This window comes from Ochotona curzoniae, unplaced genomic scaffold, assembly GCF_017591425.1.
Source record: "Ochotona curzoniae isolate NIBS_2020 unplaced genomic scaffold, NIBS_Ocur_1.0 patch49, whole genome shotgun sequence".
Taxonomy (NCBI): domain Eukaryota; kingdom Metazoa; phylum Chordata; class Mammalia; order Lagomorpha; family Ochotonidae; genus Ochotona; species Ochotona curzoniae.
Window position 1 is genome coordinate 311,830 of NW_024467027.1, and position 22,613 is coordinate 334,442.

The 22,613-nt window shown below is 49.2% G+C and overlaps 1 protein-coding gene across 1 annotated transcript in view; it reads right to left on the bottom strand.

The window, feature by feature from the left end:
• Nucleotides 1-10,553, bottom strand: part of LOC121168081 (protein mono-ADP-ribosyltransferase PARP4-like) — a 74,940-nt gene extending 64,387 nt beyond the window's left edge. Inside the window, exons 1-5 of the mRNA XM_040997849.1 lie at nt 10,497-10,553; nt 5,600-5,732; nt 3,718-3,919; nt 1,208-1,274; nt 440-515 (exon numbers count right to left, since the gene is read on the bottom strand). Coding sequence (XP_040853783.1) covers nt 440-515; nt 1,208-1,274; nt 3,718-3,919; nt 5,600-5,731 — 477 coding nt within the window. The 5' untranslated portion in view covers nt 5,732; nt 10,497-10,553. The remainder of the gene's footprint in view (nt 1-439; nt 516-1,207; nt 1,275-3,717; nt 3,920-5,599; nt 5,733-10,496) is intronic.
• Nucleotides 10,554-22,613: the final 12,060 nt, after the last annotated feature.

Below are 22,613 nucleotides of genomic sequence, written 5' to 3' on the forward strand. Positions count from 1 at the left end.
CAGCCTCTACCACTGTGGCCCTTGGCGAGTGAATCAGTAGTTGGGCAATCTCTCTCTCTACATATCTCTGTCACATTATCTTTCAAATCTTATAAGTCTTTAAAAACTTTCTGAGAAACTAATAATGAATAGAAACTAATAATGAATAATTATTTCTGCTAATAATGAGGAGCACTTTTATTTCTTAATCCTATATGAATATTTTGTAGTATTTAAAATGTCTTGTACTAGCATGCAATGCTATGAAAGTAAAAACATTCAGAATAAAAAGCACTGAATTTTAAATGTAGGCATTTTCTTTAGCACCAAAAAATCAGTATATATATTGCAGAATGTATGATATTCAGGATATGCACAATTTTTCAAAACCAGAAAATGAACAAGAAAAATATTCAGAAAAATTCTGTTTTTCTTTTCTGAAAAAAAAAATCAGACTTACTTTTTCCAAGGTGTTATATTTTGCAACTTCAAAATCTTGAGGAAAATGAGAAATTTCAACATTCTCTACATGAAACCTAAAACAGGACAGTCACATGTTAACATTGAAGTAGACGCAGGTTAGACACAGCTTCATAATTTTTTTCTTGTACATCTCCTTGCCTAATTCTTTAAGCCTCCCATGCCTTCTTAGGAATTCTAAGTGTTTTCCTGAGTTCCTTGCCTGGACCCAACACTGAGTCCAGCACTACTCAAGAGCAGAGGCACCTGCCGCCAGCTGCCCCACTGCATGCTGTCCACTGGGCTCCTACCTAAGGCTTCTGACACGCAGGCCCGACCCGGCCCCTGCCTGGATCACAGTGAACGCCTCTGTAAAATCAGACTCAGACTTCTCCTAAATCTGCACCTTTGATTTTGGAGTTGTTCTCTTTTTAAAATTACCGATAACAAATACCCTAGCAGCATCGCGTAGTTGTTACAGACTGGGCCGCTAAGGTAACAGGTAAGCCAGCGCCCACACCTTATCACCTGTGACTTTCTCCTTTGAAAACTCAATCTCTCTAATAATTATGTCACATCTCATGAAACTGAGATGACAGAAGAAATCAGCAGTATTCTGGCTGAAGGAAAAAATATTAAATAAAAACTTAATAGAGTTAGACAAGCAAAATAGGCTGACATAACAACAGCCTAGTACTAATGCTAATAATACTGCTTGAATTTGTGAAACATAAACCCTGCAGAGTCCCAAGGTTTGAAGCTGGATTACTCGGTGGGTTCCACAGTGTCTTCTTGCTTCATGACATCATCCAGGGACAGGTCATCCGTTTCCACTTCTAGGATTAAAACAAATGAAGCATCTGTTTACTGCTCAAAAGCTTACTTGAATGAGTTAGCACAACAGATGGAATTAAGCCATTGAATAAACAGCATATCTGTCGCAATATTTAAGAGCTGTTCTTAAATTAGCTATAGCTATTGATAGTCTAAAGACAGCACAAGTGGGGATGGGTATTTGTCACAGCAATGGAGATGCCATTTGGACACTCGCATCCCATTCAGGAGTGTTGATTCTGTGTCCAAATGCAGCTTCCTGCTCCTGGCCACCCTGGGGGTGGCAGGTGATGGCTCAAGTCCCTGGGACTCAGCCTCTCATACGGGAGACTCAGACTGGTTCCAGCTCCTTGGTTCTGCCCAGCCCAGCCTTGGCTGTTCCTGGCATTGGGATCTGCCTGTCTCTCTTTCCATCTCACTGCCTTCCAAGGCCAATGAAAATAAATAAACATTTTTTTAAAAATTTCAAAAATCAAAGGGAAGAAATGTAAGACAGAGCATATAATAATTCTATTTTAATGGGTATACGAGAAGAATTCTAACATAAATCTGTATTTGTAAAATTGACATCTCTATGATTTTTGACTTGTATTTTCTCTTCTGGAGACAATGGAAAACATAGGTAGGAAATGCGTTTCTAACACTAAGGATCAGAATGCATCTGCAGGTATCCACACATCACAAGTGAAGCGATGAGAGAAATGGAAGAACTGTACTGTGAAATTTTAGATTTTTAAACATTTTTTTTTATTAATTTACTTATGTGAGAGAAACAGAGAAAGAGAGCGAATTCCCACCTGCTGGTTCATTCTCCAAGTGCCCACAACGGCCACAGCAGAGCTGAGACCAGGCTAAGTCTACATGGGTTGGGCGGGGGATGCCATTACCCACGGCCTCCAAGGGTCTACACTGACAGGAGCCAGGAACTGGAGCCAGCAATCCAACCCGAGCTCTCTGAAGCACGAAGAACAACACCTGCATTTTAACCACTGCGCTAACATCCTGCTCCCTATGCAAGTGTCTGATGGCTTTCTCATAGAAGAACCATAGCATGATCTATAGTGTTATAATGTGTACAGATAGCATCTGTATAATGTATACGGATAACATCAAGACTTTGAAGATTAGCCGGTTCTATATTAGTATTAGTGTATTAGTGCCGGTTCTGACTTAGAGTGGATTATTCTGAAGGCTGAAGCAGTTATCTCAGTGTAAACGAAGCCCACTCGCCTGCCTCTTCCTGTTTTAGCCACCATTTCCTGGGACAGCAAGCTAGCTCAACCTCTGTAGCAGCATTTTTGGACAAATGTTTGTCTAAAGAGACTTCACCTTATCAAACATGTATTATGATACCTTACATAAATCATGCGTTTCTGTAAGTCAGTATTTGTCGGAAAGGCTTAATTATTTTTTTTTTTAAGATTTGAGACACAATGAAAGAGACACACACAAAGACAAACAGAGCTCCTGAAAGTGGAGAGTCCAGAACTTAGTCCAGGTTCCCGCGGGAGCAATGGCCACATCATCTGAGCCTTCCCTGTTCTGTTCCATCCCAGTTACATCTCCAGCTGTGCTGGAGTCGGGACTGGGAGCCAGGCGTGAACCCCAGGTATTCTAACGTGGAATACAGGTGTCTTAACCTTAACAGCTAAGCCAATCACCCACCCCTTCATTTGCTGATTTTTGTACCTGATTCACAAGGTATACATTTTTCTATGTCCAAAGGCTTTCTTCTCGACAGATTCCAAAGTGCAATCTGAGATTATGGGGGAACAAAGTTTCTTTAATGTGGACCACCTTTCGGAAAGAACTTCTTTGGCAAAATGTTAGCCTTTTGTCCTTTATTATTTAGCTATAACTTCTAAAAAATTTACTTCTTAATTTAAAAAAATATTCTTTATTTATTTAGTTATTATTAGAAAGCTTTACAGAGAGGAGGAGAGACAGAAAGATCTTCCATCTACTGGTTCACTTCCCAAATGGCTGTGATGGCTGGAACTAAGCCGATCTGAAGTCAAGAGCCAGGAGGAGCTCTAGGTCTCCCATGTGGGTGCAGGGTCCCAAGGCTTTGGGCTATCCTCGACTGCCTTTTCAGGCCACAGGAAGGGAGCTGAGCAGGAGGTGGAGCAGCTAGGACACGAGCCAGTGTCCACATGGGATCCCAGGGGATGCTAGGCTAGGATTTAGCCACTAGACTACTGCACCAGGGCTAAAAGTTGATTTTTATTTATTTGAAAGGGATAAAGAAAATAAGTGTCACACACACACAGACACACACACACACACACACACACTTTCCATCTGCTGTTTCCCTCCCCAAATGGCTGTAACAGAAGGATGTGGGCCAGGCTGAAGCTGGGGACCAGGAACTGCATCTCAGAGTCCCACATGGGCAGTCCACGTTTCCTACAGCATGCCACAACACATTCTGCTTGTGATGCCTACCGGAACTCCTGGTGTTTTGATCAGGAGGCAGCGTGACGGCCAGGGCTTCGGTAGGCTCATAGTTCTTGACATCCAAGAGTCTCCTTTCTTTGATGCAGTCCCAGATGAACTCGGGACTTGCAATGTGGACGCGCTTCTTTCGGATAGAGTCCAGTTGGTACTGACTTAGGAAATCAGCATTGTCTAAGACGACATGGGTGCACTGAAAACAAAAAGTCAATCTTTATGCAGTGATCAAAAAGGAAATCTAAATAAATTATTTATGTTTACTTTTCACCCATAACAAGTCTTATTATATGATAGTTTCATGTAATAATTTTTCTCAGATTTCTAAAACCTTTAGAAAGAGTGCAATTTCTTCTTACATAACATTTTTTTTTTTTAATCCATGGTTTTTAAAGTGTTTGGACACAAATACTCACTAAGTGCTTAAACATCCCTACGAGTTATTTCTGACTTGTCACTATTGTAAGCAGTGGTCTGTGATGATGAATCTCCTTACTTACACCCCTGTCAACCTGTTCGGTTATTTCCCCCCAGGGTGGAGAGGGAAATCCAAAGATTATTCATTACTTATTCATTTTGTACTATTCATTTAGTTTTGAATACATAGCACAGGACCATTGCAGACTATCTACAAAGCGAAACAGTAATAATGGCATCTTCCATTCTCCACTGTTGTATCAGTATTCCTCAGAGGCACCTGTCGCAACTTGTCCTTCCTGGATCCTTCCAGAACTCTTCTATGCACAGACAATATTCACAGCTGAGTACACACGTGGTAGCATGCCAGCTATACAGGCCTGTAGTGGCTTGTCCACTTATCTGCAGTTCACGCCTCATCGTCACGCAGAAAGCTGTTTTCTTCTTTATAAACAGCGAGCATGCATGTTTAAAATGTTTATGTCCCACTGCAAAACGTGCACACACACACACACACACACACACACACACTGTCAAAAGACTGCACGCACAAGATGTGATAGTTTGCAAAGCCAAGAGATGGCGTTGGCAGTTCTCTGCCCACAAGGCAGACTGAGAAAGTAGAGCAACTATGCATTATTCATCCACCCGCAGAAACGGTGAACCCAGTGAGTGCGGGAAGCCTGCACAATTCTACTGCAGAGAAACATGGCCATTCCATTTCCGACACTCAGCTTGACCCATGATTCGCTGAACAGGTGAGGCTCACCGTAGGCGAGCCCTAGAGCAACGGCCTCGCAGGGGACAGGCTGGGTCAGCCCATTTCCAGACAGAGGAGCAAATCTCCGGCACAGGCGGACCTGGGGCCGGACACCTTTGGATCTCAAGTTCTACTTCTTTCAAGGAGATGTTAAAAAAAAAAAAAGATTAGCCATAAGTATTTCCAAGGCTTCATCTAACGAAGAATTTATCTAAATTCTCAGATTTACAGTTCAAGAGCGGGAAGGGAGCGTCCTTCAGTGTTTAAATAAACATTACATAGCGCTCAAGCTCCACTCCAAAGACCAGTTTACAGGGTCTGTCCATCTTTCTGTCTCCCCGGAGTTATCCTCACAAGTGTCACTCCAGGGTGGACACGTTGCTAGGTGATGACAGCGGGATTTTTGCCAATGTTGTGCACTGTGGCTTTTCTCCTCTGAGAATAATCTGTCTGAAATTCTATTTATGTCTTTGGCTGTGCTCTAGTAATTTGTCTTCAAGGACATTCTCCTGCAGCCTGGGAGGGGGGCCGGGATGGGCCCTCCTGCCTCTAACGCACTTTTGGCCCAAACAGCCAGCCAGTGGGCACTGCCACAGTTCCTCTTGCTGCCATTCTTCTCTGCTTATTCATAGAACCAAGGCTCTCATCGCCTCAATGCACCATGCTTATCATACAGTAGTTTAATTGACTTGGAAATACCTGGGGATTTAGAACGAGAGAAAACTTTCCACCGTTTTCCTTAATGTCAAACTGTAGCTTTCTCTTTTGTTGACGAGGTAAGTACTTGACTTTCAAACAGAAGGTGCAATTTGAGAAGATTCCCAAAGTCATCCTGCAGGGGACAAAAAGTTTGTTTTTAAAGATTTCTTTTAGATAAATGTAGCAACAATGAATTCAGAATTATTATACATGCGAACTGTGCGGGAAATTATTATATTTGCTAATTCTGAAAGGCAAAGACAAGAGCGGAGGGATATACAAGAGATGGAGGAGATGAGAGGCAGAGAATCTTCTACCTGCCGATTCATGTCCCAAATGGCTACAACAGTTATGGCTGGAGCAAGACAAAGCCAGGAGCCAAGAACTCGCTCCAGATCTTTTTACGAGGGTGGCAGGGATTTAAATAACTGCCATCTTCTGCTGCCTCCCAGGCACACTGCAGGAAAGCCGACTGGAAGCAGTTAAGGCACTTGGCGCCAAGCACTCCGACGTGGGGAGTAGATGTCCCACGAAGCCAGCATCACCTGCTGGGCCAAAATGTCCGCTCGTCTCTTTTAGACATCTTGATGATAGCCAGTCTTAATTTTTTTTTTTAAATAATCTTACTTAGTTGATTAGGGTACAAAGGGTCAAGGGATGCAGGAAAGTGGGTAATAACCATTGTTTCCACACAAATATCATTTTTTTCCCCTCTATCTGGGGTCAGGGGAGAAACAGAGGAAAGAGTCCCACCCAGCCTCCAGCCCATCCCAGGTCCCCTACATGAGGCATGATCTGAGGGTCCTGTTTAAGCTGTTTTGATAGTTCAACAGTTCTGAATTGCTGCCAATCTAGCCGCTCCAAGCGCAATGAAATCTCTTCAGAATCCACTGGCTGACACAGTCTCTTCATGGTTGGGGTTCTGAGATCAGCAGTTCAGTTGGAGGGATCTCCAAAGAAACTTCATCTGAGATGATCCCAGACCTGATTCTTGTGTGAGTTTGCCAGTACAGGGTCTGGCACAGTCCATCGCCCCAATCAGCTTATGCACGTGATGATCGTTGCAATTGCTGGGTCAGTTCTGTTTTCAGCCCTGTCTTCCACACAAACCAATGGGTGTTGCAGTCCAGCCCGATCCTGCCCACTTCACACTCAGCCCTCAGGCAAACCAGTGGGAGCTGCAGCCTAGTTGGGGCAACTCCCCATAACCCCCATCAAGCCTGTCCCTTACCCTGGTTCCCATTAATGCCAGTGTATAACACAGAGTTGTTCAGTCTGTCCCACATCCCATTTAGCTCTCGTACTTGTCAATGGGCATTGAAGCCTAGTTCAACCCAACCAACCTACTATCCAGCCCACACACATGCTGGTGGGTGCCTTTCTGTCTAGCCACCCTGCCCCTGTCCTGGTTTTTATGCTCTCCAGTGGGAGTGGTAACTCAAGAGGTCGGTGCCCACTTTTTCCCTAATGGACCACTCCCACTCCTGGATTATGCACTCTCCAGGTGGTTCTGGAGTTTAACTTGACAGAATTAGCCCCCAGTGCCAGCCTCTGCCAGCTGATGCTGCAGCAAAGCCCAACCAACCCTCACCCACTCTAATTTTTGCTTGCACCAGTTGGAACAGTCAGCCCAACCTGGCCCTTCCCTGATCTAGCTCACATGAGGCCCACAGGTGTTGTAGCCCTGCCTGGCCTGGAGAAGAAGAAGAAGAAGAGGAGGAGGAGAAGGAGAGGAGGAAGAAGAAGTTTGCTTATCTGAGAGGCCGAGAGAAACCTCCCATCTGCTGCAGGTTCACTTCCCAGAAACCATCAACATGCAGGAATTGACTCACAAGTGGGTGGCAAGAGGCCCAATACATTGAGTCATCTGACTCTAGCAGGAATTTAGAATCAGAAGAGTTAGGCTTCAAATCCAGGTCCCGCAGGGCTGGGAACACAGCTCTCCAGCCACAGGGCTCCGGGATTCACCTCCCCTCTACCACTCCTCCCCTTCCTGCCTCCATCCCCTGTCTCTGAGCCCACTGGTATCCTCCTGCTTCTGAGGCCACCCAGTCCTTTCTTACCTTGGTCATGAAGAGCTGTGGCACCCCTTCCCATGCTCCCAGCCTCCCAGCCATGCCGCAGCTCCACCCCTAGCATCTCCATGCCCTGTCACCGTCACCCAGAGGTCCACATTCCCATGGCTTAGCGCCGTCCTGCTGGCTTCTTAAGCTGCTTCAGCGATCCTTAATATCCCCCTAGGTGTTCTCTGCTGGCTTCGTCTCCAGCCACCACCACCACCACCCCAAACAGCCCCAGTTGGTGTGTCCATGTGGCTCATTTTCCTATCACTGAGTTCTGACTGGCCTGGGCTTCTGAAGCTCAAAAAATCTTGTTCTCTGAAACTTAACATCAAAGAGAGTTTAAATTCTTGTTTGAGGTTGTCTCCAGCATCCACCTGCCCTGCACTTGGTCCCCAACTCTGTCCACTGTAGCTTTGTCTTCAAGGCTAGTCCTCAGACCTGCACACGGATCCCTGCAGTATCCATTCCGTGCAGCCCACCAGGGAACTGGCAGGAGCCCACTGCCCCAACTTCCTGCCAGTGAGAACTTGCCCGTGTCATCCAATGCTCTGGGCTGTAGAAGCTATGCTTATTTCATTCTGCACTGCATCACCAGGTATGTAGTGACATTGTTCTCCTGGTACACACATTAATCCATAGCTAGACACAGCGGCATTCTACACAAAATTTCTGGGATCCAGTCCTAGCTCCTCCACTTTGAACCGGCTCACAGCTAAAGCGCATGCAAAGGCAGTAGATGAAGACCTAAGTGTTTGGGTTCTGTGGCAGTTGACAGAAAGCAAGGTTTGGACCTGGCGGCGTGGCCTAGTGGCTAAGGTCCTCGCCTTGTACGTGCCTGGGATCCCCTATGGGCGCCGGATCTAATCCCGGCTGCTCCACTTCCCATCCAGCTCCCTGCTTGTGGCCTGGGAAAGCAGTCGAGGACAGCCCAAAGCCTTGGGACCCTGCACCCACGTGGGAGACCCGGAAGAGTCTCCTGGCTTTGGATCGGCATAGCATCGGCCGTTGTGCTCACTTGGGGAGTGAATCATCGGACGGGAGATCTTCCTCTCTGTCTCTCCTCTCTGTATATCCGCCTTTCCAATAAAAACATAATAAAAATAAAATCTTAAAATAAATAATTTTTTTTTAAAGGCAAGCAAAAAGAGCCTGGTAAAATGGCTCAACTGGCTAATCCTCCACCTCCAAGCGCCAGCGTTCAATATAGGTATGGGTTCATGCCCCAGCTGCTCCATTTCCCATCCAGCTCCCTGCCTGTGGCCTGGGAAAGCAGTAGAGGATGTCTCAAAGTCTTGGGACCCTGCACCTATGTGGGAGACCTAGAAGAATTTCCTTGCTCCTGATTTTGGATTGGCTCAGCTTCAGCTGGTGCGGCCACTTAGGGAGTGAACTAGCAGATGAAAAATCTTTTTCTCTGTCCCTCCTTCTCTCTGTCTTTCCAACAACATTAAAAAAAAATTAGCAAAGAAAAACCATTCACTATTACATATACACCATGAGGATAACGTTTTTTGCCTACATTTCTGACCAAATGTGTCATTGTTTCCCAGAATTGGCTCTAAATGACCAGAGGTGATGGAATTAAGGAATCATAAAGAACTTGCATTTTTCAGTCTTTACTTTCATTACGCTAGAGTCTAGCTCTCCACCACACTTCAGCACTGCGTGGCTCAGAGGCACCGAGCACCTCCAGGCCGCCCGCTTACGTGCAGACCCCTGCCCAGTTCCTGGCACCTGATGTTGCCAGGAGGCCGAAAGGCAAACCTTTGATTTGTAATATCTCAGGTCGGGACTGCAATCTTTTCGGTTCCACATGGCAAGCCTGGCCTCCCAGTTCTAGTCACAGTCCTTCCACAGCGGGGCGCGCAGCCTCCTCGTGCGGTCCAGGCCTCCTCTAGAAGGAGCCAGAGCCAACTCGGGATCCGCGGACGGGTTATGCAGGCGTGCAGAAGCTCGGGTCTGCCCCCGGCGCCACCCCAGAGCCTCGCACGGCCCTCCCTCCCCCGCGAGCTTCTCCGCCCGCGGATCCTGGGCAGAGCCGCGGCTGCAGGTTTCCGGACTCTCGGGAAGTCCCTGGCCGTCCCCGCCCAGGAAGATCTCCCCGACTCGCCGCACACTTCTCCCTGCTGTCGCGGTTGTCCCCCCCAGGGCCGACGCTACGTCGGGTGGCGCGGAGGGGATGCTGAGTGGCCCATCTTCCAGGCCTAGAATCCAGCTCACTTCGGATGCCTGGCGTACTTAATGAAATCTGTGCGCACCAGCGAAAGCGCACCTGCACCTTCCAACGCAAACTCTACCCACACGACCTCCCCATTAGGACCACTAAGCGCCTAAAAAAGCTAAGGCTGTTGTTGCCACAGCTACTCCCATAGCACACAGTAGCGCCCCTGGTTTCCCGGAGCTGAGCTGGCCGTCTGGACCCCCGACTCCTCAGGGGAGGGGTGTCATGTCACTGCTGGGTGGATTCTCCATGGCTCTTCTGGTGAAGATATTTCCCGATTGTTCATCAAGAGACTGCTCATTCAACAGGTCCCCCCCCCCCCAAAGCCTAACTTGCAAAGCAGACTGGACACTGGGCACCCAGCAAAGGAGAAACACCGCGTCCTACTGCGTCTTGCTCAGTTCGCGGACACATCAGGGATCTGGGGACTCGAGTCAGCCTCCAGGTGCGATGGGGACCCTCGATCCGCCCTGCATCCGGCAGCTGCCACCCTGCTGAGTCCGGGCCTGGCGTAGCTAGCAGCCCAAAGCAACTGGTGCGCCACCACATCGGCCCAGTGTCGGTCAAAGCTACAGGGAATCCAGGCCCGGGACACCCGGCGGCTCCCACGCACCTGCCAGATTCGCTCCCGGCGTCCCCCAAGTCAGGCGCTGGCTGCTGGAGCCGACGTTTCCGGATTCTGGGCTGTCGGGGCTGCAGACGCCGTCCTGGGGCGCGGCCGGCGGGCGGGGCGAAGCGTGCGCCCCTGCACCCCGCCTGGCTGCGCGCTGCCCCGGCGCTCCTAGCGGGAACTGCCGCTGGTCAGTTCCCGGAAGAACTCGGGACCCGGTCCAGGACTTCACCATCAGCCGGGCTGTCCAACGACTTCTTTTCATTTAGCTGAGACGGAGAGCGCCATTTAACTGAGAAGTCAGGGAGAATTTCCAGAGGCAGAAAAGCAGCAAAATTTGTGAGGGTTTGGGATCAGAGACTTTCTGAGTTGAAGTTTGTGACAGTACTTGTAGGTATTCCTGTAAATGTGTGGATTCAACCGCAGGGAGTGAACAGATAGAACAGAGAATACGGCGGGGAGGGCGTGGCTTTGAATACTGCCTCGGTCCTGTTTTACGGGGACCTTACCTGGGGGTTCCACCTTTACGACCTACTTTATGACGTTACATGAGAACCCTTTAGGTGCTATTAGTGATAACAGTGGGGGATTTGGGATCTATTCTTCTCTGGAAACAAGAAACACCTGGCACAATTTTATGACAACCCAGAGGTTTAAAAAAAAAAATACAGCGAACAAGGAAGTGCTTAACTAGGAGAAAGGTAGATCTTTTATGGAGTTTTAACTTACCCTAGCTCCGTTCGCCCAGTCAGTCATCATTCCTGGCGTGCACGCCTCACTCCAGAGGCAGTAGACTTTGCCCAAAGGTGCTTGTTCCAGTTCTCTCTCTGAGGGTTCCCGGGGGAGCTGGCACAGGGGTTTGCTACTTCAGAACTTTCAGGAAAGCACCTAAAAGGGAGAGTTCCTTTAAAACACTAAAAGGGAAACAAGTGCATCTGCTACCAGGAGCAAAGCCCAGACCTGCCAACATCTTGGGAGAAAATCCAGGGGAGAGGTTTTTGGAGATGTTTTTGGAGGAGTTTTGAAATGCTCATTTTTACCAGTGTGGCTGGGTTCAAGTCCCGCCTAGGTCCCTGACTACTTGGTATTCTGTTACGCATACAGGAGACCCGGAGCAAGTTACCAACCTTGGACTTAAGTCTGACACAGTCCTGGCTATTTCAGACACTTGTGCAGTGAATCAATGCATGGCAGATCCTTGCTTGTCTTTCTCTTTTTGCCTTTTAGGTACACGTAAAAAAATTTTTTTTTTAATGTTCCCTTTAAACTGAGGCATCTAGGGGGCCTGGCTCAATTGGCTAATCCTCCCCATGCAAGCGTGGAGATCTCAAATGGGTGATGGTTCCTGTAACAGCTGCTCCACTTTCCATCCAACCCCTTGCTTGTAGCCTGGACAAGCAGGAGAGGACAGCCCAAAGCCTGACCTTGCCAGCTGCGTGGGAGATCCAGAAGAGGCTCTAAACTCCTGCCTTCAGCTCAACTCAGCTCTAGCCATTGCACCCATCTAGTGAGTGAACCAGACAATGGAAAAGCTTTCTCTGTCTCTCCTTCTTGTAAATCTGCCTTTCCAATAAAAATTTTAAAATCTTAAAAAAAAAATAAATGAGGGATATAGAAAGCTACATGCAACGCTAAGGGCAAAAGGCTCATTGATGGAAACATTGATTTTACCTGTGTCTGGTTTAATGCTCAGAGCAAGCAGGAAGTGAGAGCCAAAGCACCAGTTGTACAAAGGTGTTTTGAAAAGTTCGTGGGGGCCCTGTGCGGTGGCCTAGCGAGCAGCTGGAGTGCTTGCCTCGCACATGCCAAGATCCCATATGGGTGCCGGTTCATGTCCTGGCTGCTCCACTTTCCAATCCAGCTCCCTGCTGTGGCCTGGGAAGGCAGTTGAGGACTGCCCAAGGCCTTGGGACCTACACCCGTGTGGGAGACCTGGGAAAAGCTCCTGGCTCCTGGCTTTGGATCAGCTCAGCTCCAGCCATTGTGGTCACTTGGGGAGTAAATCATCGGACGGAAGATCTTCCTCTCTGTCTTTCCTCCTCTCTGTATATCTGTCTTTCCAATAAAAATAAATAAATCTTAAAAAAAAGAAAGAAAAATTCATGGAAAGGGCTTGGAGCAATGACTCAGTGGCTGAATACTCAACTTGCACATACCAGGATCCCATATGGGCGCTGGTTCGTATCCTGGCAGCTCCACTTTCCATCCAGTTCCCTGCTTATGGCCTGGGAAAGCAGTACAGGGCAGCCCAAAACCTTGGGACCCTGCACCCATGTGGGAGACCCAGAAGAAGCTCCTGGCTCCAGGCTTCGGATCAGCTCAGCTCTGGCCATTGTGGTCACTTGGGAAGTGAATCAGCTGATAGAAGATCTCTCTATCTCTCCTTTTACCTGTAAATCTGCCTTTCCCATAAAGATCAACAAAAGTTTTAAGTTCATGGAAAATGGAATTGAAATATAAGTTTAGGGACAGGTGATTAACCTATTGGGAATGCCCATACCCCCATAGCAGAGTGCCTGGTTCAAATCCCAACCGCTCAACTTCCCGCTCATCTTCCAATTGATGTGTTGATGTGCAACCTCAGAGGCAGCGAGTGATGGTGTGAGAGCTTGGCACCCATACGGGATGCTGGTGTCGCGGGAACAGGCTTAGCCCCATAGGCCACAGTACTGGCATCCATGTGTGTGTTGAGATTTGAGAGGCAGAACAATGCACACACAGATGTAGAATGAGGTTAGTCTCCCACTCGCTGGTTCGTTTCCCAGGTGGCTGCCATAGCCACTTCTAACAACTCAGCTGCCTGTCTCACACCAGAGTGCCTGGGGTTGGTTTCCAAGTGTGTAGTCCTACTCCATCTACTGCTCTGCTTCTCCTATCTAAGATCTATTTCTTTATTTATTAAAGATTTATTTATTTATTACAAAGTCAGATATACAGAGAGGAGGAGAGACAGAGAGGAAGATCTTCCGTCCGATGATTTACTCCCCAAGTGAGCGCAACGGCCAGTGCTGCGCCGATCCGAAGCCAGGAGCCAGGAACTTCTTCTGGGTATCCCACACGGGTGCAGGGTCCTAGGGCTTTGGGCCGTCCTCGACTGCTTTCCCAGGCCACAAGCAGGAAGCTGGATGGGAAGTGGAGCTGCCGGGATTAGAACCGGCGCCCATATGGGATCCCGGGCGTTCAAAGCAAGGACTTCAGCCGCTAGGCCATGCTGCCAGGCCCAGATCTATTTATTTTTATTGGATAGTCAGATTTACAGAAAGAGAGACGCTAAAAATCTTCCATCTGCTGGTTCATTCTCTAAATGGCTGTAGTGGCTGAACTTGAACTGATCCAAAGCCAGGATCTTTTGCTGGCTCTCCCACATGGGTGTAGGGTCTCAAGGCTTTGGGCTGTCCTCTGCTGCTTTTCCAGGCCACAAGCAGGGAGCTAGATGGGAGGTGAAACAGCCAGGACACAAACTGGTGCCATATGGGATCCCAATGCTTGGAGGTGGAGGATTAGCCAGTTGAGCCACTGCACTGAGCCCCTAACTACAGCTTCTGATCAGTCCAGTGACAGCTGGAGTTACTGGACTCCAACCTCCCATGTGGAGACCTGTGTCGCATTCCTGAGTCTCAGCTCTGGCCTCTGCTACAACCATTGTAGGCATTTGCGAAGTAAACCAGTGATTGGAGCTTTATCTCCTATTACAAGAATTTTATTTGCTTTTGAGAAAAAGAAACCTTAAATATTTATTTAATAGGGAGAGAAAAAAAAAGGAGAGAGAGAGACAGGGAGAGAGAGAGAAAGAAGGAGAGGAGAAAGCTCTTCTTTTGACTGGTTCATTCCTGGAATGGCTCTGATGGCCAAGGCTGGCCGAGCCACGTCAGGAAGTCCACCCAGGTCTTCTGCATGGATGGTAGGGGTCCAAACACGAGGACCATCTTCAGGAATGTGCCTTATATCATAGACCTTTGTCCCTTTTGAGATTGGCCTATTGCACTGAGTGTAACAGTCTCCACTTGGGATGGTTTTACTGCAAATAATAGAATTTCATTATTTTTTTTAAAAAGATTTACTTATTTTTTATTTGAAAGTCATGTTTACAGAGAGAAGGAGAGACAGAAAGATCTCCCATCTGCTGGTTCACTCCCCAAGTAGCCACAATGGCTGAAGCTGAGCCAATCCAAAGCCGGGAGCCTGGAACCTTTTCTTGGTCTCCCACGCAGGTGCAGGATCCCAAGGCTCTGGGCCATCCTTTACTATTTTCCCAGGCCACAAGCAGGGAGCTTGAGGGGAAGTAAAGCATTTGGGCACATATGGGATCCTGGCACAAGGAAGGGTTTAGCCACCTGGTTATACGCAGGGCCCTAGGATTTAATTCTTTCTGATGGCTGAGTGGCATACCATGGTGTAGAAGTTGTACCACAGTTTCTTTGCCCATTCCTGTGTAGTTGGACATCTGGGTTAGTTCCATGTCTTCACTATTGTGGATTGCACTGTTATAAATATAGGGTTTCACGTCACTTTCTCATATTCTCATATGCAGATTTCACTTCCTTTGGGTATATTCCTAGGAGTAGCTGGGTCATAGACATCCATTTTCAGTTGTCTGTATATTTTTCTTCTTCCAGATTTATTTTTATTGCAAAGTTAGATATATATAGAGAGGGGGAGAGACGCAGAGAAATATCTTCCACTGGTTCACTGCCCAAGTGACTGCAACGGCAGGTGCTGAGCCAATCTGAAGCCTGGAGCCAGGAGCTCTTCCGGATCTCCCACGCGGGTGCAGGGTCCTAAGGCCTGGGCTGTCCTTGACTGCTTTCCCAGGCCGCAGGCAGGGAGCTGGATGGGAAGCGGGGCTGCTGGGATTAGAACCGGCACCCGTATGGGATCCCAGCGAGCCACTAGGCCACAGCGCAAGGCCAATTATCTGCATACTTTTCAGACTGACATCCATAGTTGCTGCACTGGCTTACACTCCAACTTTAACGTAATCTTTATCATTCTATTTAGTAGGCGTCATTACAACCATATTTTGCAGATAAAATTAGATTCAGAAAGGTAGAGTACTAAAGATTACAAACCTTTTTGTGGAGTTAGGATTGGATCCTGGCTTTCCAAACTCCAGGTCCTGGGATTGTCCCCTGCTTCTTATGATGGCATAGAAGACTGTGTAAGAATGGCTAGTCTTGTGTTCACACCCTCTTGTGTGCAAGCTGTCAGTCTAATTTTCCACTATAGCAAGTTGTGAAGATGCAGCAAGGATAGGAGAAGCTGATGCTTTTTTTCTCTTTTCTTTTTGATTATATTTACATAGTGGAGGATGTATGCCCATGTGGAATACTGATTAGGGCAGGAAAGATGGGCAGAATAGGGAAAAGTGGGTGAGACAATTGTTTCCATTTTCTTTTTTTCTTCTTCCTGTGTCTGGAGGATGGGAGGAGAGGAGGGGTCAGGGCTGCTCCCAGCAGCCTAACTGCTTTGGTACTCAGAGATGTGGGACAGCCACTTGATGTTCAACCCAGGGTCACCGATGTGGAGCGTGTTCCGAGGGGTCTGAGCAAGTGGTTCCAGTAGTTCTGAGGTGTTGCTGATTTCATTGCTCCAAGGTTGAGGAAATCCTTCCAAGGTCCACTGGCTGACATAGTCCACCTCAGAGTCTCAGTTCACCCAGATGCTTGCTATCCAAGCTTGGCCAGCAGAGTTGTCCCATTTGTCCTGCCCTCTATCCCCTGCCATGGCACTGGCTGTGCTCTGCAAGCCTCAGTGATCTGTCACGTACCCTCCTGTGCATCTGGGCACGCCATCCAGTGCACAGCCTTCAACAAGCAAGCAGCCCCAGTTATGACACCTGCACTCCGTGATCAGAGCACAGATCCCGTGGTTGGAGTTCTGAGTCCAGTGGTCCAGTTGTGGAGGTATCCAAAGCAACCTCACCAGAGGTGATCCCAGCCCTGACCTCCTGTGTGTGCCAGCCAGTGTGGAGTCTGGCTCAGCCTGTCAGCTGCATCAACCCACACATACACTGGTGTTTGTAGTTGCTGACATGGTCAGTCCTGCCCCCAGGCCTATCTCATAGGCAAACCAATGGATGCTCCTGCCCAGGCCAACCCTGCCCACCATACACGCAGCCCTAACCCACGCTAGTGAGAACCACGGCCCAGTCAGAGTGACTCCCAATAACCCACACTAGGCTTGCCCCACTTGCCTTAGAGTAGCAAGCTTCAGGTTCAAACTGCGCGCTCCACCCATCCCCTGGTATCCACCTACAGCCTCTGGCAGTGGGCATTCTGGGCCCCTGTGGCTATTGTTTATTAATATAGATAAATGCACATTTCTTTCCCTAAGGACAGATGTTCATAGGCCGCCTGTGTCTGTTGATGCCTGTAGCTTCTCTCAAAAAGCAAGCAGATAAAATATATGTGTATTTTCCAGATTAAAGATAGTACAGATAAATTATATTCTGAGTGAAGTATTCTACTTTCTCTGTTTCACCTTATGAAACTGTATCGTAAGCCGTCCTTCTCCAGCCAGGGTGGTAAGCAAAGAAAAAAATAAAGCATTTTTCAGTTTCAGTGACACATTAGTCATTCAGTAGCATGTTATTGAACTTCATGGCATTGTAAATTTCCATTTTCTTCCTGTTGTTGACTTTGTATTGTGGCTTTTCATTTAAGGGGATGTACTGTAACTGTGCAATGGAGACTATCACATCCAGACGTGAGGATACAATGAAGTATGTATCTCTACTTCCAGACAAAGATGGACTCCCAGTCAGAGTGTTTCCCACATGACAGCAGGATGCTGGACTCTGCCAATGTCCATGCCCGCAGTGATAGATATGACTCTTTATCAAGAACTATACTATAGTGATAATATAGGGGAACTCGGTGTGGGAGGGAACTTGGGGAGGGGGTAAGGGAAATCCCAGGGCCTAACTGTATCATAAAATGATAATAATAATAATAAAAAAATCAAAATTGCAAACCACATCAAAATCCTCTCTAAGCGTCGGTCGTTGAGCTGGCTTTGATTCGGCGCTCCATGCTTTCCGGGATCGATGGAGTCGTAGGCGCCGCTCAGTTTTCAGCCCGTCGGCATCCAGGTTCTCCATCCACCGGGAAAGTTGACTTTCTGACGGTTTTCGCTCCCGCCGCGCTGCCCGCCCATTGCCCGCCTACCACAGTCGCCCGCCCGCGTTAGGGCGAAAGGCGGAGCGCAGTCCATCCCCTAGGCAACGCCTGTTCTTGTGGCGTCACTGGGAGTTGTAGTTTGCGTGGACTCGGCGTAACCTTGACGAAAGCGCAAGGGGGAGGCAGTATGAACTACAATTCCCAAGAGCCCTCGGGACGAGGGCGGCGCCTGCCCGGGGGCGGGACTCAGACTGCCGCGGCGATTGTGGCGGCTCATTCGTAAGTGCCGGCGACTGCAGTGCTGGCTCGGAGGGGATTCGAGGCCGCGGCTTGGCGAAGCGGTAATGTGGTGGGCGAAGGGGGCGGCAGAGCAGGGCTTCCCGGGCCGGGCGGGCTGGGGCGGCGCTGGGGGCTCCGCGGCGGTCGGTGGGCTCCGCGGCGGCCGGTCGGCCCGGGGTCCGCAGAGCTCCGGGGAGCGCTGCTTGCCGTGGGGTCTTTGGGCTGCGACAGGAGTTTCCAGTCGGAAGCTCAGCGTGTTTTCCTGACGTTGTAGTGGGTGCTGCTCCTGTTCCAGGGTGGCTTTGAACGTGCTGTTTGTGTCCACTTTGCACGGCACTGCAAGGGATCCCTCGCCCCCATCGCTTGAAAAAATGTTTACGTAGCACTGTTGAAAGGCTGTCTGCAGGTTTTTTTCCCTCTTTTTATTTTTTAACTCAAAATTTTTTTGTTGTCGGGGTTTTAGAGGCAGCTTTATTGATAAACTGTAAACATGGGCACTGTTTAGTTCATGTGGGTTGCTGAGTTGGACAGGTACGTACATTCTTGATCGGTCAGGTTTTGGTGTCTGGATCCTCTGAGTGATCCTTGGGAAATGTGTCCCGAGTGGCCGTGTGACCTGCCACGCCGCAACACTTCATCCTGTTCGTAATAACCGTTCCGGTGTTGTTTCTTTGAGAGGCATCCGCCTTTGTGTTTCCGTCTCTCCATGTATCTTATGTGGCTCTACATAGAGACGAGAGAGCTCCCATCTTCTCGTTTATTCCCTAAATGTCTGATAGTTGGTGCTCGGCCCATCAAGGCGAGGAGCTGGGAACCCAGTGCAGGTCTCAAAATCTTGACGGTCACCTGCTCCCTCCTGGGTTACAGTTACGCGCTCGCAGGAGCTGGACTAGCCTGGACATCCATCTGTAATAGTAGCCTTTTGTTACGGAAGTGTGATGATAGTTGGTTTTAATTTAGGCTTCCCTGGTGCCTAGTGATATTAAGTATTTTTCCTTTTAAGAGCGTGTTTATTTCAAAGCCAGAGTGATGGAGAGAGAGAGAGAGAGAGAGAGAGAGAGAGAGATCCGGTTCACTAGTGTGCTTCCCACACGGCTGCAGCTGGGAGCCAGGAACTCTGTGCTGGTCTCCTGTGTGGGTGGCAAGACCCCAGCTGCGTGGGCCATCATCTTCCGTGTCCTCCCCAGGGAAGCAGAGTAGCCACGCCTGGAACTGTGACACCAGCTTTACAAGTGACAATACCGATTCCTGTTCTTAATTTGAGAGGCAGAATTCAGAGAGAGGCTGGGTGAGGGTTACCATCTGCTGCTTTGTTCCCCACACGCCTGCAGTGGTTAGACCTTGACTCAAGTTTAGAACTCAGCCCCAGTCTCCTGTGTGGGTGGTGGGAACCGAGTGAATTGAGGGTCATTGCTGCCTCCTGGTTCCCTCATTGTGGACAGCTGGAGTTAAGAATGGAGCCAGACAGAGCCCTGAACCCTTGCAGCCCTAGGCACTGGACTAAGTGCCTGCAATTAGGGTTCTTTGAACATCTGTTTAGATTCTTTGCCCCTTTTATAACTGCCTTGTCTTTCTTTTCTTTCTTTCTCTCATTTCCTTCCTTCCTTCTTGCTTTTCTTTTTTCTTTCTTTGTCTTTCTCTTTCTTTCATTTCTTTCACATTTTTCTATATTTTCACCTTTTGGAAAGGCAGAGAGATCTTCCATCTTCTTCTCTCCCCTGATGCCCACAGCAGGTGGGGCTGGGCCAGGCGGAGGCCTGGAGTCCCGGGAGTCAGCTGTGGTCTCCTGGCCCCGGTGGCTGGGAGTCAGCTGTGGTCTCCTGGCCCTGGGTGGCCGGGGATCAGCTGTGGTCTCCTGGCCCCGGTGGCTGGGAGTCAGCTGTGGTCTCCTGGCCCTGGGTGGCCGGGGGTCAGCTGTGGTCTCCTGGCCCTGGGTGGCCGGGGATCAGCTGTGGTCTCCCGGCCCTGGGTGGCTGGGAGTCAGCTGTGGTCTCCTGGCCCTGGGTGGCCGGGGGTCAGCTGTGGTCTCCTGGCCCTGGGTGGCCGGGGGTCAGCTGTGGTCTCCTGGCCCTGGATGGCGGGGGGTCAGCTGTGGTCTCCTGGCCCCGGGTGGCCGGGGGTCAGCTGTGGTCTCCCAGCCCTGGGTGGCCGGGGGTCAGTTGTGATCTCCCGGCCCTGGGTGGCCGGGGGTCAGCTGTGGTCTCCTGGCCCTGGGTGGCCGGGGATCAGCTGTGGTCTTCTGGCCCTGGGTGGCCGGGGGTCAGCTGTGGTCTCCTGGCCCTGGGTGGCCGGGGATCAGCTGTGGTCTCCTGGCCCCGGTGGCTGGGAGTCAGCTGTGATCTCCTGGCCCTGGGTGGCCGGGGGTCAGCTGTGGTCTCCTGGCCCTGGATGGCCGGGGGTCAGCTGTGGTCTCCTGGCCCCGGTGGCTGGGAGTCAGCTGTGATCTCCTGGCCCTGGGTGGCCGGGGGTCAGCTGTGGTCTCCTGGCCCTGAGTGGCCGGGGATCAGCTGTGGTCTCCTGGCCCTGGGTGGCCGGGGGTCAGCTGTGGTCTCCTGGCCCCGGTGGCTGGGAGTCAGCTGTGATCTCCTGGCCCTGGGTGGCCGGGGGTCAGCTGTGGTCTCCTGGCCCTGGATGGCCGGGGGTCAGCTGGTCACGGCTTGTGCTGCATGCCCTTGCAGTGTGCACAGTGGCAGGGCGCTGGAAGCGGGAGTAGCGCCTGCACACTCGGACCCAGGACCTCTGCCGTGGGTGACGACTCCCAGGTGGAATCCTACAGGAGGTTTTGAATTTGTTTTACGTAGGGGATATTAATCCTTTGTCAGAGGTGGTTTCCTGCATGTTTTGTCTGTATCTGTCAATTGTCTCTTTACTCTGTTGATTCTTTTGTTTTGCAGCTCTCTGTGACACTACCCATTTGTCTAAGTTTTGTTTTGTTTTTGCTTTGTTGCTGTGCTTTGGGGGGTTAGCCAGAGCGGTTTTGCTGATGCTGATGTCCTGTGTTTTGCTGTAGTAGTTTCATAGTTTCAGGTCTTAGGTTTAGATATTTATTTTGAATTGATTTTTGTATAAAGTGAGAGGGTTATACTTATTATTTTTTTTTAAAGATGTATTTTATTTTTTTATTGCAAAGTCAGATATACAGAGAGGAGGAGAGACAGAGAGGAAGGTCTTTCATCTGATGATTCACTCCCCAAGTGACTGCAGTGGCTGGTGCTGCGCCGATCTGAAGCCAGGAACCAGGATCCTCTTCCAGGTCTCCCAAATGGGTACAGGGGCCCAAGGCTTTGGGCCATCCTCAACTGCTTTCCCAGGTCACAAGCAGCGAGCTGGATGGGAAGTGGGGCCACCAGGATTAGAACCGGCGTCCGTAGGGGATCCCAGTGTGCTTGCAAGGTGAGGACTTTAGCCTCTAGGCTGTCGTGCCTGGCATCCAGGTGGAGCCTTAACCGCTGTGCCAGGTGCCTGCCCTGTTATGTGACACCTCTTACCATACAACGCTGACAGCGACAGCTAATCTCATCAAAAGGATAATTGCTCTAATGGGAAAAATATTTCATATTTCTTCAGCTTTTTAATTAAATTCAGTTCCTCACCTCAGGTGCTTTTCAAGTACTTGCTGGCTATATGATTATTGGACAGCACAGCACAGGCCCACAACCCACTTTTTCCCATCCTTCTCTATTATAGTTGCATGTAATGCTGTAGTTTCCTTCGCAGCTAAATGGGTGTCTTGATACTTTTGTCTTAGCAATGAAAGAGCTCAGTGGTTCTTCTGAACAGTTGCATAAAATGAATATCATCGTTGGAAGTTACTTTTTTTTAAGATTTATTTTTATTGCAAAGTCAGATATATATATATAGAGAGAGAAGAGACAGAGAGGAAAATCTTAATCCCCAAGTGAGTGCAACGGCCGGTGCTGTACTGATCTAAAGCCAGGAGCCAGAAACTTCCTCCAGGTCTCCCACATGGGTGCAGGGTCCCAAGGCTTTGGGCCGTCCTCGACTGCTTTCCCAGGCCACAAGCAGGGAGCTGGATGGGAAGTGGGGCTGCCGGGATTAGAACCAGCGTCCATATGGGATCCTAGCACGTTCAAGGCGAGGACTTTAGCCACTAGGCCACTGCGCTGGGCCCGGCAGTTCCTCTGTTAATGGACATGGAAGCCATTTAGGTTTATTTTATGTTTTGCTTGTGACAGAACCATCTGGAAGTAAAATGGCTTGGCCTAAGCTTCTGTGCACTGACATGCCCACAGATACTGTCCTCTGAAGGTGAAAGAATTCCTGTTTGTTATGCTTGGTGTTATCAGTGTTTATGTTATGTGTTTATTATTCATTTCTCACTTTTTTTTTTTTGTATGAAAGGCAGAGAGAGAGGAGAGAGAGAAATCCGACACCTGCTGATTTATTCTCTGATGCCTGCAGCAGCTGGCTGGGCTGGCCAGGAGGTCTGTTTCCTGTCTGCCATGGGAGTGGCAGGGGCTTGAGCCACCGATGGGCCCCTTGCAGGGCACACAGCAGCAGCAGCAGTCTGGCCTGGAAGTGGAGGAGCTGGGGTGGGCATCCAGAGGGGTGACCCGAATGAACACTCTGCAAACACCTTCCCTTGGTGTTGATGTTGGTCTCTGACGACCCTGTATGTGAAAAGGGATATGTCTTTACTGTTGAAATTTCTGTTCAGTGCAAGGAGAGTGAGCATATTTTTAATATTTGTGCATCTTTTTAA